The 16032-nt window shown below is 29.6% G+C and overlaps 1 protein-coding gene across 1 annotated transcript in view; it reads left to right on the forward strand.

Moving 5' to 3' along the window:
* Positions 1-521: 521 nt before the first annotated feature.
* LOC119670980 (rho guanine nucleotide exchange factor 10-like) overlaps positions 522-16032 on the forward strand; it is a 391460-nt gene continuing 375949 nt past the window's right edge. Inside the window, exon 1 of the mRNA XM_038081453.1 lies at positions 522-611. Within this exon, the coding sequence (XP_037937381.1) occupies positions 533-611 (79 nt within the window). The 5' untranslated portion in view covers positions 522-532. The remainder of the gene's footprint in view (positions 612-16032) is intronic.

A 16032-nucleotide genomic window follows, 5' to 3' on the forward strand; every position in this document is an offset into this window, starting at 1 on the left:
CATATAAATGCCTTTCCTAACCATAAAGTAATTAATTTAAATTAAATTTATTTTACTTAAAAATTTACAATATTTTCCATAGAAACAGTGTAATCATTCATTATTTCTCGACTAAAAATATTAAAAATTTTCTATAAATTTTATTCATTTATTTATTTTTTTATCATTTGTAAGCTTTCCCGTTTCCTTTTACAAAACTAAATATTTATTTTTTAAAATTCTTGTTTTATTGTTTATAATAAAGTGCAAAAATAAAGTAAAAGTTAAAAATAGTTATAATTAAAACAAAATTTCCTGCCATAATTTCAGTAAATATTCGAATAGTGAAAGAAAAATTTTTATAAACATTTTTACAAATTTTTATATGCGATTCTTTATTTACATTGGCAAATTTTCAGACCAATAAAATCGAATACTTTTGATATATATATCTATGAATATATATGGACAGAGCATAGCATGTCTATATATTTCTCCCATAAAAAATTGATTTATAATTTTGAATTGAATTTAAACTTATGACGAATGCAAAATGGCATTTCAAATGATAAAATCGGCATTGGATGGCAATGGACATAATCATCACAACAGTGGCGTCATTCTAACAAAATGTAAGTAATTAAATTTCTATTTAGAAACTAAATGGACAATTATATACTAAATATACATATGTATTCATAACATACATACTACTATCATTTAATAATATTAAAAGATAGAAGAAAATTTACTAACAAACATAATGAAGCTGAAATCATTTTAAAATTTAGTTGGGTTTGGTTATAGGACAGCATGGAACTAGGTTTATGGTACCATGTGGTATCTCCTGCAATGCGTGTCTTCCAGCTCACGAAGAAAGGACATAAGGTCACCTGATGTGTCTATGTCCAGATTTCGCCAACATTCTTCAACATTCTCGCTAATATCTTTACCATTAACATTGGCGAGATTCTTGCCTTTATAAATGCCTTTGGCTGGTTCTAGCTCGAACTTCTCTCTACTACCCACCATTACGAGGATTTGTGTATTCAAGACGGCTTTTTTAACTAATTGAGGAGAACTCTTTCCTCGCTCCACCACAACAAACTAACTAACTAACTAGGTTAGTTATATTATATGATTGTCGATTATAGTAAGCGTTGCTCCTTTATTTATGTATTGAGATACCATTAAGAGCCTAGCTAATACTTAATAATGAAAAAATAACCCACAGCATAAGGAGAGTTCATTTAAAATGAGCTATACTTCCTAAATAAGTTGGTATAATGGTAAAGATATTTGGCGAATATGTGTTGAGATAATAACAGATGAGTTTAATAGAATTTATCAATAGAAGTACATCGCAAGTTTCTAAGATAATATCCGTCCTAACGTGACGCTAAACTATAGGGCAGTATGAAGCAAGGTTGGGCTTGACTGATTAAATCTCTTGTAGTATATATCTATAAACGCTCAAGTAGGAGACTTAGAAACACCTGTTGTGTATATGTCAAGGGTTATTCAAGAGCAGGTTTAAGTTTATTAGCGCCCCATTCTTTAAATTCGTTCAGCGAAGCATCCAACATTGATAATAACTCATATGGCTAACTTTCTGATCACAATTACGAATCAAAACGATTTTCTTAGGTAATTTAAGAGAATTTGATCTTTTCCCATTAAATCTACATACTTAAGATTTGGACACGTTATTTTAGATCACACAAATCAATAAAATTTAATTTAAAAATTATTTATCAATAAAAAAAGTTTCAAAATAATTGTATTGTATTATCTATTTAGAACAGAATATAAATTATTATATATTATTTATTTAATAATAGTCAAAACTCAACACATATATATGTGTTACATATAGTGTATATATAGTGTATATTTAGTGCATATATAGTGTAAATATAGTGTATATATAGTGTAAACATAGTGTATATACAGTGTATATATAAAGTGTATTAATGATGTATTTATAATGTATATATAGTACATATAAAAGTGCATTTAGTGGCCGACGACTATAAGCTACCATATGTCTCTGTATACCTCCCTCTTTGCTATCGGTTCTAAAAACTTCTTTTAACTGATAAGGTAGTATATTATAAAAATGCATTTTTTAAAGAGTAAATGATATAGATTATAATACATACATATCTACATACCAGTCTATATTACTTTGAGTAAATATACATTTTATTTAAAACTTTTTCACTTCTCTATAATAAACAATATTTGGTTCTGTGGTATTTTCATTTTTTTGGTCTCCAGTACGTATGAGTCATAGAGTAGTATCAACCTGTTTGCATTGAAATATTTCTATTTCTGAGTCATTATAAGAGTATTTTTATATATTTTTTTTTCTAAAAAAGATTTAATTGCTTATTAAATATAAACATTTGTATATTTTTTGAGGTTTTGTTTGTAGCTTTATATGAATTTTGATTTGTTGAGCAATTATATTTTATTTAGCCATTTGTTCATACATTTAACATATATAATTTATTGCCTGACAACTTTATTAAATAAAAGTTAAATAATTTTGTTATTCTCGAACAGGTTTTAAATTATTTAATGACCAAATTCATTAAATGCTATAAAAAACAAATACTGTTTTTGATATAATATAAAAAATCATAATATTGTTAATGTGTATAATAATAAATAATATATAATAATAATAATGTCAAAAGTCATTGTTTTGAAAAAATTCATCCAAAGCAGTTAAACAAAAAAAACTAAATATATTTAGTAAAATAGTTGTATCACAAAATAACTTAATTTAATTTACTTAAACATGTTATTATAAGTTCAGGTTGATAGGTCGAAATTATAACAGTTTTTGGCTTCTAACGGTAGAAAGCATTCCGACTATGGTAGATTTTTTGTGTTAGCAATGGACTTTAACAGTAGACACTTAACTCTCTATTTCATTAACAAATGAAGACTGTTATAAAATGTCTCTTGTTGAAAAATTCTTCATATCTTACAGAGGTAAGAACTCCCGAATTAGCGTTCCTTTTATATATTTTTTTTAAATTCTTAATATCAGACAGGGGTAAGAACTACCGGATTAGCATTCCTTTTCTAGAACAAATTAAAGCCAGACAGTTCCAAAAAATGTAACTTGAGGTCATATTCGTTTCCAAGTCTTATCATTCGGCCAATTTCTGCCATTTCAGAAAGATTTTTTTTATTTTTGAAAATGGTAGATCAAGCCATACTGACCCACCAGATGACCTGTTAAAAATGGTCGTATAGATGAACTTTTGTTTGTTTGTAATCCACTTTACTATCAAAAACTTAGTTGTGAAACATTCATAAGGTTTGATCCACAAAATTGGATGGTTGATTCGATACTTGTGAGATAATTTAATCATAATGTTAGAGAGACTATTTTACCGATATTTTCTCAGTACGACATTTGCATCGAACTTTACTATAAATACTATATAATTATATAGTATTATATATTGTATAGTATTTATTATATAGTATTTTATATTATTTTTTTTTTATATTATATAGAATTATATATCTTACAATATTATAGAGTATTCTATATTTTGTATTATTATATATTATATGGTATTATATGTTATAAAATATTATAGTCACATTATAATTTATCTTAAATATGACTTATTTCTTAGTTCAACGTTTATATCCAATGTTACTATATAAGAATATAGTTTTTTAAAATAATTCTTAATTATAGTGAGGACTACTTTTATTTTTATTTAAAAGAAAAATATGAAAATATATAAAAATATATAATATATTTAACTCCATACATATTTCAATGATTATTATATTAAGCATGTAATTTATTATTGTAAAAGTTAATAAAACTTTTAAATTTTTTCTTATTTTTGTAACTTATATTATTTTGACCCTGACTTTGGGCAAATATGAATAATTACTTTTAAATATATTATCTACCTCAAAACCTTGGCAATGCACCTTTCTCTCAGTATAGTAATATTTAATAGTCAGTGTTTATATGTGTTCATATATATACTATATATATAATCTATTTTTTTTTAATAAATTATAATTTAAAAAATATAATCCACATTATTTTAATTTTAATATTTTCTATACAATTTTTTAACACTACAATATATTATTTTATTATAGCGTTAATAAAAAATAATTAATTGCAGATAAATGTTATTTCAGAAATTTTAAAAATATTTATTAATTCATAAATTTAATTTTGAATTCCGTACGTAGTATAGAATATTTAAATAAAAATATTATTTTTTAATAAAAATTCTTCAAAGTCAAAGGTTAAGAAAAACATTAACATCATAAATTAAAAGTTTTCATTCTTATATAAAATTATTTTTGTTTAATTTATTATTATTAATTTATTACTTTTAATACTTTTTAATTTTTATATTGCAAAATTTTAATAAAAATACAATGAACAAAGTGAGCAAAGATATAATTGCATACTATTTATCATTTCCTTCAAGTGTTTATTGAACCGATAGATAATTTTTGAAGGTGATTACTTCAATCGTTGATTCCATATAGTTTAAGTATAAAACTATTTTATACCAATTCTATGCTTTTAATTTTATGTTATTAGACTTATTTATGAAAATATTACTTCACGTGGACTAGTTTAAGACTACGCGGCTCTAATATCTCTAATGGCATTAGAGACAGTATTGCTGTCAACACTGTAAACTATGTGTTGAAAATGTCTACGGTCACTTATAGTTCCTTTAGGCTAACACTTATTAAATTAAAACTCCTTCACTCTACTCACATAAACAGTTAATGCTCAGCTTAACTCATATAAACCCACTATGTTTATTTTGTATGTTTATTTATTATGTATATTCATTATTACCTATTATGTATGTTTATTATAACCCATTGTATATTATAAAATTAACAAAACTCAAGGCATATGCAAATATGGCCAAAAACGCGATAACCAAAAAAGGAAAAAAATTAATAAATTAGCGAACAAAAGTACCGCGAAAGTTTAAAATTTCAGAAGAAACAGTTTCAATATAAAAATTTAAATGTAAAAATTTATATTTATTTAGTTTATTTTTATGTATAAGAGAATATTACTTTTATATTTTCCAATTAAGATTCCATCACCGTTTTTTAATTGAGTGCATTTATATAAGTAGTATATAATAATGCAATATAAATAAAAAAAATTTAAGTATCTCTAAGATGCTTAGCAAATATCTAAAATATAATTTTGTAATATTAATTATTACTTTTAAAAATCGTTTCTTAATGCTACTTTACGAGTATATACTTCCTTAGCTTATACATTGTGACCGAAAGGTTTTCGGAGGTTCTCATTTAAAATTCGCGCGCTGTATATTTTTCGATATTTTAGTTTATGTAGTTTGGCAGCATGTCCTTAATTACTATGCCAAAATGAGCCCGATCTGTCAGACAGTTCGTTTACGGCAGCTGTTGAAACCAGTTCACCTCAGTAGTGCGTTGCGAAAAAAACAATGGAAAAAAATATTGAACAAAGAGTTTGCATCAAATTTTGTTTTTCGAACGAAATTTCGTGTGCAGAATCGTTGCGAATGCTACAAAAGGCTTATGGGGAATCAGTTTTATCGAAAACTCAAGTTTATGAGTGGTACAAAGCCTTTCAGGACTGTCGTACGACCGTCGAAGACATGCCGCGTTCTGGACGACCTTCGACCTCTACCACCGACGAAAACATTGAAAAGGCAAAGGAAATCGTGTTCAAAAATCCTCATGTGAGTGTTAGAGAGATAGCACGAGAGCTAGGCATCGGTCGTGAGATGGCTCGTTTGATTTTGGTGGACAATTTGTGTATGCGACGTGTCAACGCCCGGCTTGTTCCGATTCACCTCAATTTGTTCAACATTATCAACGATTTTAAGGCCAAACATTCAATAAATACCATCGAACAGCCACCGTATTCACCTGATCTTGCACCGTGACTTTTTCCTGTTTCCCAACTCAAATTACCACTCAGAGAGCGTTTTGAATCCATAGAAGATAAACAGAATTCGCAGAGGGAACTCAAAGCCATACCGGAACGCCTATAAGGATGCGTTATATAAATGGAGCATATTAAGGAATAAATATATTGATGAAGATTAAGAATTTTGCGTTTTATTTATTTATGACCGGAAACTTTTCGGTCACAATGTATATTTAAATTTACACTATTTGTTTCTTATATTGTAAAACTTAACAAAACTTCTCGGTTAAAAATTTTAGCATTTTGTTGCTAATCAAATACATTATATCCATTCCGGTGGCCAGACTAGAACCGTAGCGACTTGGCCTTTGTCTTAGATGAAATGTATATGAGAACGCAAGACATGCAATGCTAATTGCAGTCAAAACAAGAACTTGAAGCCATGCCAAAAAATTTACTTCGTAAAAGTATGCTAATTTTATCCAACTATTGTTTAGTGTAAATATTTATATATATTTGTATATGCATGCAAATATACATATATTGAAGTAAATATAAAAATAAATACAAACATGTAAACTGCATTGCTACAATTTCTTTATATTAATCACTCAGTTTCTTTAACAACAATATTTTTAAGAACTGGGAATTTAAATGATTTCAGTACAATTTCATTCAAATAATTCCAATCAAGTCATTTTAATAAAATTGTAAATTTGTTGCCAATAGTTGTACAGAAGAACTCGACCTACCTTCGCTATTCATCATTATCATCAATTCCTGTAATACAGAAATTACAGCACTTCCCCAAAAAAAGCACTTCCACTTGGTTCTGTGTTTCGCCAAAATCTTTAGCTCGTTTCACGTTTTGCCGGACTCCTCGATTTCCTTTTGCAATGTTCTTCTCCATGTGTTTTTAGATAGTATCCCCTTACGGCTGCCTTAAGGGTTCTAAGCCAGAGTTCCGTAGCGTCTTTTCGCGATGTGTGACCTAACCACCGCCATTTTCGTAGTTTTATGTAATTGGCCATTGGTTCCAACTTACATTTATCATATAAGTCGACATTTGGTCACTACATCTTGAGATGACATCTGTTAACGAAACTTTGAATTTTTCCAGTAAGAAAGTCGGCTACAAGCCAGGTCTCACATTCATAGAGTATTACTGATATGACATTTGACTTAAATAGTCTCTCTTTTTGTTAAGAAAAATGAAACTTCGCTGATGATCAATCATATTTAGAAGGGATTGCTTTCATATAAACGCATATCTATCATATTTATATATTCTTAGCCTGGTTAAGAAAGAATAACACATTTCTTGCACGGAGTTATTTCTAATTGCTTTAGAAATTTATATTTCCAGCGCAAAATAAATTACATGGAAAAAAAATCGAAGGAAGCTGCGTCTTCTATTGTTCTAAATAAACAAATCTGTTATAGGACTGAACCTGACTCCGGCAAGCTAAACCTTCGCAAGCGTTCAGTGGCCTTTTACTGGCATTATGAATGCCTTCATAACATTGAGTTTGTGATCTGTTCACCGAAGATAAATAGATAGATTTTGAAAGAGTTGAGATTTATGTCACCATGTCACTGTATCCTTTAACGATTATTGTGACAAACCCACTTTAGTTCCATAGGCGCGTAGCAGTTAGAAATGCTATTATGTCCCTTGGAGAGATGTTGCTTATTTTCGTTATAAGTGGCTAGGCAGTTGATAAGTACCGAAGTCTGAGTCTGGCAAGACTATCATAGTGACACAGAATGTGTTTTTCAGTTTCCTCTTCTTCGTGACAAAGTCTGTAGCTATCGTTCGTTGTAATACCTAGATTCGATAGTTTTTTTTTTTTGAGTCAGCAATGTCCATTGAGAAATCCTGTGACAAGTCGTATGCCTTTTCTGTTCAGTAGTAGTAGCTCGCTAGTTCTGACTTTTGATAGATTCAACATGAATTCTTTAGCATCGAGGATAAAAGAGTGCTTCATCTCACAACAGGTACCAAATCAAGTGCTTTTAGCTAGGTTCGATAGATGTTTTTTGACTCCGCAATCTCCAGTGAGAAATCCTGTGTCAAGTCGGATGTTTTTTTTGTTCAACTTTAGTAGTTCGTTAGTTCTGACTTTTAATCGATTCGGCATTAATTTTTACCATCCAAGATAAAAGTGTGCTCTATCGCGTTTTCCAACAACAGGCATCAAATCAAGTACTTTCCTAGGCGGAAGATTTTCATCTGTTCGTCTGACATGATCAACCCTTTGCTACTGCTAAATTTTTACTGCTGTTTTTAATTTAATAATAAATATTCTTAAATAAAAATAGAACAATTTTGTAACTAATTAGATGAAAAATGTTAATGATCATTAATGTTAAAAGCCAAGACGTTTCAGTTTTATTCCCTTTTTTCCTCTTAATTAATTTTATTTTAATGGGAATTGCTTAACCACCCTCGACATTGATTAACGATGATTTAAGCGAAACACTTCTCGCAATTCAAATACAATGGCACAAGGCAAGACAGCCTCGTCGATGAAAATTGTCACAAACTTGAAGACATTGAAGACATTTTAGTGTTAAAGAAATAATAAAAAAATAAAATAAAATAAAAAAAGCAGAGAATACCAAATACTAATAGTATGAAAGGGTCGAAGCTGCGTATAAGAACGCTAATACGAACGAACTCAACCGAATGGAGTAGAAACTGAAGTAGTCTGACATGACAAATAAATTAAATTTACATTAACGAAATTAATTAAAGAAAAATTTAAACAGTAAAAAAAAATAAAAAAAAAAACAACAACAAAAATAAATTTAGATCAATAAAGCTTTTGACTAAAAAAAAAGCAAATGGTAGCAGCATTCATTCGGCGTACATAGCTTACGTTACGTACTATGTGTGTTCAGCGCAGAGTAAAGAATTCAAATAAATCAAACAACGCAAACAGCACAAAATAATATAAAATAACAATAAAATAATACAAAAAAAAAAAAATTGTAACAGAAAATAACCAAAAGCAGCACGCAACAGTGCGTTGCAATTTGAAGGGCAGCAGCGTTATTTTACAACGCCTGTGTAACACAGCAGCGCTGCTTTGCATGGCAAAATTGAATATTCAATAAGCGCATAAATAAAATTAACAGAGAAAAAAATAAGCAAACAATAAAATATGTCGGAAGAGGGCATCTTCTTCAACAACGCCATTCCATGCTGCATAGAGCTTTGCATATCTTTGTACTATAGAATAGTACACTCTGTTGTTGTTGTTATTATTGTAGAAATTCTTTTGTTGTTATTTGAGGTTGTTGTTGGTGGTGGTGGTGGACTATTGTTGCTGCAAAGTGTTGTTGTTTTGACTGTTCTTGCTTTATGCTTAAATGCTTCACTTTATTCTTGTTTAGCCTTTTTTTCTATAGAAGCAAGCTTTTTTTATATTTGCTTCTTTTTTTGTATTTGCTTTTTTTAATAGGCATTTTATAGTCATTAATGTGTGTTGTTGCTTTTACTATTGTTGTTGTTATTTTGCATTGTTAGTTTATTGCTGTATTGCTGACTGTTTGGACTGTTAATATAGTCCAAATTGTTCATTTATTTATTTATAATTTTATTTATATTACTTTTTTTTGTAAATGCCTTGCAATAAAACACAAAACGTTGCGTTGCCTGTTTGTCTATTTGGCTGTGTTGTACAGTGGCTTAGGTCAAATAAATTTAGGCATACATTTTATTTATTTTATTTTTTATTTGTTTTTTTTTTGGAGAATTTATTGTAAAAATTCTTTAATTTTACAATTTTGATTTACTTTCCGCAGCGCTCTGCTCTTGTCAGTTGACTGTTGTTGGGTGAGGTTAGTTTTCACTGTGTTTAGTTGAGTGTTGGGTGCTGTGTTTGTGGAGGGCCTGTAAGGCGTTGGGATATTTTGAGTGTGTAGTGTATAGTATGTAGTGTATGGTGTGTAGTGTATAGTATGTAGTGTATGGTGTGTAATGTGTAGTGAAGTTTGTTAACTCTCAATTATTCCAAATTAATTTGTGAGTGATTTTGAACTGCGCCCTTTTTATTTTGATTCGTACTTGAATTTGTGTTAATTTAAAAAACAATCAAATATCTTTGTGTCATTCAAAATAATTAAATCGTAATTAAAAGTGCATAAACTTTTGTAATATTAGGTTTTTATTTAATTATTTATATGAGTTTATTTTATATTACAAGTTTTATAAATCCCTTCAAAATTGAACTAGTTCATTATTGAGATAGAAATTCAATTATGATATTTAATCAACTTTTTCAACTCTTCATACAAGTTTGGTACTTTGAATATACAACATCTTTTTAATAACAGAACCAGATCCAGTAGATCTAGCTTTAAACATAAAAAAAATAAATCCAATTAAATTTATTAATATACTTTTATATATACAGTAAAATTTGTTTTTCAAATATTTTCCCTACTAAAACTCAACACTGTAAAATTGAAGTTGAGTCCAAATGTGATAGAATTTACAAATAGGTACCTATGTCTGCAGAATATAATCCAGCTCCTGTGCCTTTTTCCATCTTTGGCTAATCAGTGCAAATTACTATCTTCCCTTGCGTAGTAATGACCCCTGCTTTCAAATATAATCTGTAGAGAGTATTAGAAGCAAAGCTATTATCGAAGTATAAGCATGGATACAAGGAATCAGTTTCGTTATTTCCAGTATTTCGTATAGATTTCGTATAGATTTCGCATAGATAGAATGTAGTAATATCCTAGCGTCCTCGAGTGCCAATTAGATCAGAATGACTCTGCTACGTGCGCGCCTTCTTCTGCCTTATACATTAAATGCGGTTGGTACTTCCTCAACATAGTCACTTCACCAGAGACATGGTCTACTTGTACGCTTTATTTCTCTAACTGATTTTTTCAAATTTTTTTTGTCGTTAGGGTATCATCATCCATTCCCACGACATGACCGAAACAGCGAACCCCAACTTTTACTTGTATCTTCTGTTAAACATATTTAACCAACGCTTGTTATAATGCTATATTAATATAACAACTTTTAATTAGAATTTATAATTTATTGAAAATTTTATTATTTGAAGTTTTTAAAAACTTTCTCATCACTCTGATTATTCCCTGTATTTATTAAATATCTAATTAAAATAATTACCTCCTTCGCACTGCTTTCTTCAAGTGTCATGTCATAATTACTTGAAAGTACAATATATAACCATTTAACTAATTTTTACACTTTTCTTATGACTTTAAGCCGTACTTAAATTCACCTCCTTTACCGCCTCTTTTCCCGGCTTTACAATTTGCATGTTCATATCTAATAAAAACATCTTTGCAGTTTACAATATCTTAAGTGAACATTATTCATCCGCTGAGTTAAGTGTGAGCGGGTGCATATTGTCTGCTTATTACAATTGTAATAAAATGTAATATGGAAAATAGTGAAGAAACTCATTACGAAGTCTTCCATTGTAAAAGTGTTGACAGTCCATAAAAAGTATTACAAATGATGCGTTTAAGTGACGACACTAGGCACTTCGTCTTTCTTTGTATTTCCATGCCGTATGCGTTATCGCGTCTCAATCGTGAAAAGCGCATTGAACTGCAGTCAATTAAAATAAAAGTGAAAAGGAATTTACGTGCAAAAATTTCAAAACAGCAAAAATACTTTTGAAAGTTATTAAAAAATATCTTTAATGTTAACTGGTAAAGATTAACTGATAATTAATTGCAGTTGTGAAAACGATTCACTTACTTGCCGCTGAAATAAAAATTTTCTGATCAATATTCTATGGCAGTAGAGAGAAGAATATGAATGAAATAGCATGGATTCATTGGAAATTGAAGTTAGAAATTTTCAAGAAAAATATTATTAATTCTGTTAAATAATATATACTATATTGACCAAGTATTTTTTATTTACACATAATCAAAGCTCAATATAAACTTAAGCTACTGTTAACAAATATATATGTAGAATGTATAATCAAAGCTCAATATAAACTTAAGCTACTGTTAACAAATATATATGTAGAATGTCTTTATAAGATGATTTTAAATTGAAGTAACAGACATAGAAATATGTGGAATGATCTAGTTTTCTTTATTACTTAATGAGTAATTTTAAGGCACTATTTTCTGTCTCCTTCTTTGTTTTGTTTCAATTTTTCTTTTGCCTTCTTCCTTATATTGCCTTCCTTTTTTTGCACCTATTCAAGAACAATGAGCAATACTAAGTTTAATTTAATGTAATATGAATTTAGCTTAGTCAAGGACAACAACCTCTTCTGTTTTCTCATTAATTTCCTCAATTAATTAACTAGGTAATTTCATTAATTAATTTCATTAATTTCGAGTCGTCTCTATTATTGGGCATATGCACTCGATAAGTCAGACCTAATTAAATCATTAATTAATTAATTTACTTAATTAACTTCATTAATTTCGAGTCGTCTCTATTACTGGGCATATGCACTCCATAAGTCATACCTACCTTATTCGTCAGAATGCTTCATCCTTCAGCTTGTCAATATTATTTATCTTTTTACTCTAAAGCTGTAAAATGGCACTTATTTCATTTATATTTGAACTTCTCCAGATTGTTTTTGGGCGGATTCTTCCTTTGCTTTTAGGGTAAATACTAACGTGCTGACATACTTTATTTGCTATGTTATTATTAATATTTGTGAATTTATTTGAACACTATTATGTCATTTGGCACAAATCGATTGAATCAGAATAGCTGAAGCAGTTTCTTTGCTAGTATATTAAAATGATTTTGAAGACATATGTGATAATTTGTAAAATATTTCCGTATTTCTACTGCCAGAGATGTGATCTTGAAGTTATCATGATCGATGTCATCATAGATATATCACGACAGGCTTGTTATGATTTTAAGTGATCAGAAGGGTTCAAACATTAATGAAGAGCAACAACAAAATTTGATTAATGTATTGAAATTTGATTGGCCATACAACGCAATACAGCGTACCAAGTAATCATCATCAGTAATTTTTGGAAATATTCGAATTATTATTTAATAGTGATCACTGCCGAAGCGCTTTGCGGATATAGCAAATATACTGATGAAACCGTGTTCCATCTCATGTGTCAGTGTCCTTCCTTAGCTAGAAGAAGATTAAAAATCTAGGATCCCTTTTTCTTACCGATCTGATTGAGCTGTCATCCTTTAATGTTAGGGACTTACCCAAGTTTATAGAACTGTCAGGTTGGTTTTCCTTTACGTAACGGGGGAGTCGTTACCTTCGTTCGGCCTTGAATGTATACTGATCTAAATCTATGTACATACCAACGTCAGTCCTGTGGTACTACAATGGGCCAACATTTGAGCTCACGTGGGCTTTTTTGGTATACATGACCGCCACTCCAACCTACCTACCTACCTAAATATAAATTATAGTACTTCGTATTTCACCAAATAATGTGCATAAAGACTATCACAGCTTAGTATCTTAAGTTCAAGTCAGTATTTATGTTTAGTTATGATGAAGTCTACATTCTACCATTGAAAGAGTGCAGCAATAGTTTTGTGAAAGCTTCAATTTTATATTTTAACGAGAGTCCACTTACGAAGAAATTGTATTCATAACGTTCTATGTACTTACTTGATCTTTTTTTCCTTATTTCAGTTCAATTGCTTCCAAAAACTTGCTTCTGAATACCAATGAATTTCGGTACACATTTTTCTAAAAATTTCAATTATTATTAGATATATTTCAATTTCCGTTTCAAACATCTTAACCACAAAAACAAATACTGTCAACAGCACTTCGACATAATTACTTCAAAGTTGAGATACTTAAATTTAGTACAAATTTGACAAGTAACAATGCAGATTTGCACGCAAAAGTAGCATATGGCGACGCCTGGTTGCCATAGCCTACTGTCCCCATAGCCTGTCTGTCTGGATGGCACCACGTCTTTCAGTATACGTCCATACGTTCATACGTTGTTCATTCGCCATCTTCAGCAGCTACTGCAATTATTTTAATTAATTTCACGCCTTTTTGTGTACCTGCAGCACACGATTTTGATGTGTTCATTTATTTGAAAAAACGTAAAAAAAAAAAACATCAAAAAAATGAACAAAAATTGCCGTCAAATTTATTTTTTAAGTGGCAAATGCTGTCAACACTTTTTTGCCTCAAATCTCGAATTGCTGCTGTGGCTTTTAGAAATTTTCACCAATTTCCGAAAAAGACAGCGCGAATGATTAACGACACTTGTTTCAGCGTTTTCTGCAGGTACATAACACACCATTAAATGTCAATAAAAATAAATAAATAAATAAATAAACATAAAATATTATTAATGCAAATAGTAATTTTGCAATTATTGCCTGCTAAATATTTGTGGACTATAAATTTTGACAATTGTCGCTGAATGACAGAGCGAAGAGCAATGGGGCGATATGCGACAATCTATCTCACTATATGGCGACGTGACGAAGTGACTCTGTGATCATATGCCAATATACAGATTTTTCCAACAAATCAGTGCTTCTCACAAAACATCCAAAAACTGCTACTGTTTGACTACATACGGGCTGAGAGGCCTTGTGTTCGGTTAAGCATTTAGCGCTATCCACCGTTTGAGCCATTTTCAGCGCCTATGCAGGCCGGATTTTTCACTCATGCCCAATATTATATGCAAATGTGTCATGCAACATTTGTCGATTGTCTTGCTGACACCATTAATATTTCCATTTCCATTTCAATTTTACTTGCAACAATTATTGTTGTTGTTATTGATGTTGTTTTGTTGTTGTTTTGTTGTTGTTGTTAACTGCATCGCTACTACAAATGGCCAAGATTTTTGCGCGGCTGAACATGTTTTCGCTTTTAATCACGGCTTGTCTTGGCAAATCGAACGCGTGTTGGTTGTTTCGGTTGTTTAGATTGTTTAGGTTGTTGGGTTGATAGCTTGTTCAGTTACGATGTTATTTGTTTGAATGTGTAACAGGATGAATTGTAGTAGATTTGTTAGTTAGCCTGTAACTTAAATGGTAACAAATTGCGCTTACTTGCAATTTGAGAAACATTGATTTATCGCCAGTTATGTTCAGTTATGAATATGAATTATTACACTAAAGCAGGTGATGGTGGGGGATTTAAAGATATAGATTTCATTTTACTAATATTACCACATATCGCGATAAAATGATAATACATTAATGCATTACTTATTTCTCAACCCTGACCTTTCTCTATAAACTTTTGAAGTATCATTTTCATTTTATAATTAATTATATTAAATGAAAATGGTCACATCTTATTACATTTTTACTTTATGTCAGAAAATTAATTAATATATAAATTAATTGAAATTTATATTCAAATTTTCTCACATTAGTCTAAATTCTCAAATGTCAGAGGAAATTCGATATGGGTTTTGTTTATTGCCCACGGTTATTTAATTTTAAATAGAATTACCTTTTAAATGCCGTACTCCCACAGATTATTTACTGTTATTGCGAATTATGCAAATTGCAAATTAAGATGGAAATTTATAATAAGTCTTTATATACAACACAAATTTTATACTGTCGTAACTTAATAATAAAGTTTAATATAATGAGATTATTCTAATTAACTTTTAATGCGAAATTAAAGGACTTCCACAATTAATAAACAATTAATTTAGAGTAAGGAAGAAAGACAAAGACCTTCTGTCAGTTTTATCATAGTAAAAAGAATATTTAGTGCTATAAAAATGGTAACGCTAAATTCGAAATTAGTTATAAACTCAAGAGTAATCCATCCGTTTTATCACAATTAATACATTATGTGGTACTATTAAAATAGTAACCCTATATTCAAAATAAGCTAGGAATTCCATAGTCTCCAATTCATTTTACTACGATTATCACATTATTTAGTGCTATAAAAATGTTAAATCTAAATTTAAAATGAGTTAGAAACTTAAAGCACTGCAGCGCTACAAAAATGGTTACCCCAAATTGGAAATTGAAGCCTTTTAAGGAAACTCAAAAGGTTTCAATCCGTTTTCTTACGACTGACACACATTACATAGTGCTATAAAAATGGCAACCCTAAATTCAAAATAAGCCTACAAAA

This window comes from Teleopsis dalmanni, chromosome 1, assembly GCF_002237135.1.
Source record: "Teleopsis dalmanni isolate 2A chromosome 1, ASM223713v2, whole genome shotgun sequence".
Lineage (NCBI taxonomy): Eukaryota > Metazoa > Arthropoda > Insecta > Diptera > Diopsidae > Teleopsis > Teleopsis dalmanni.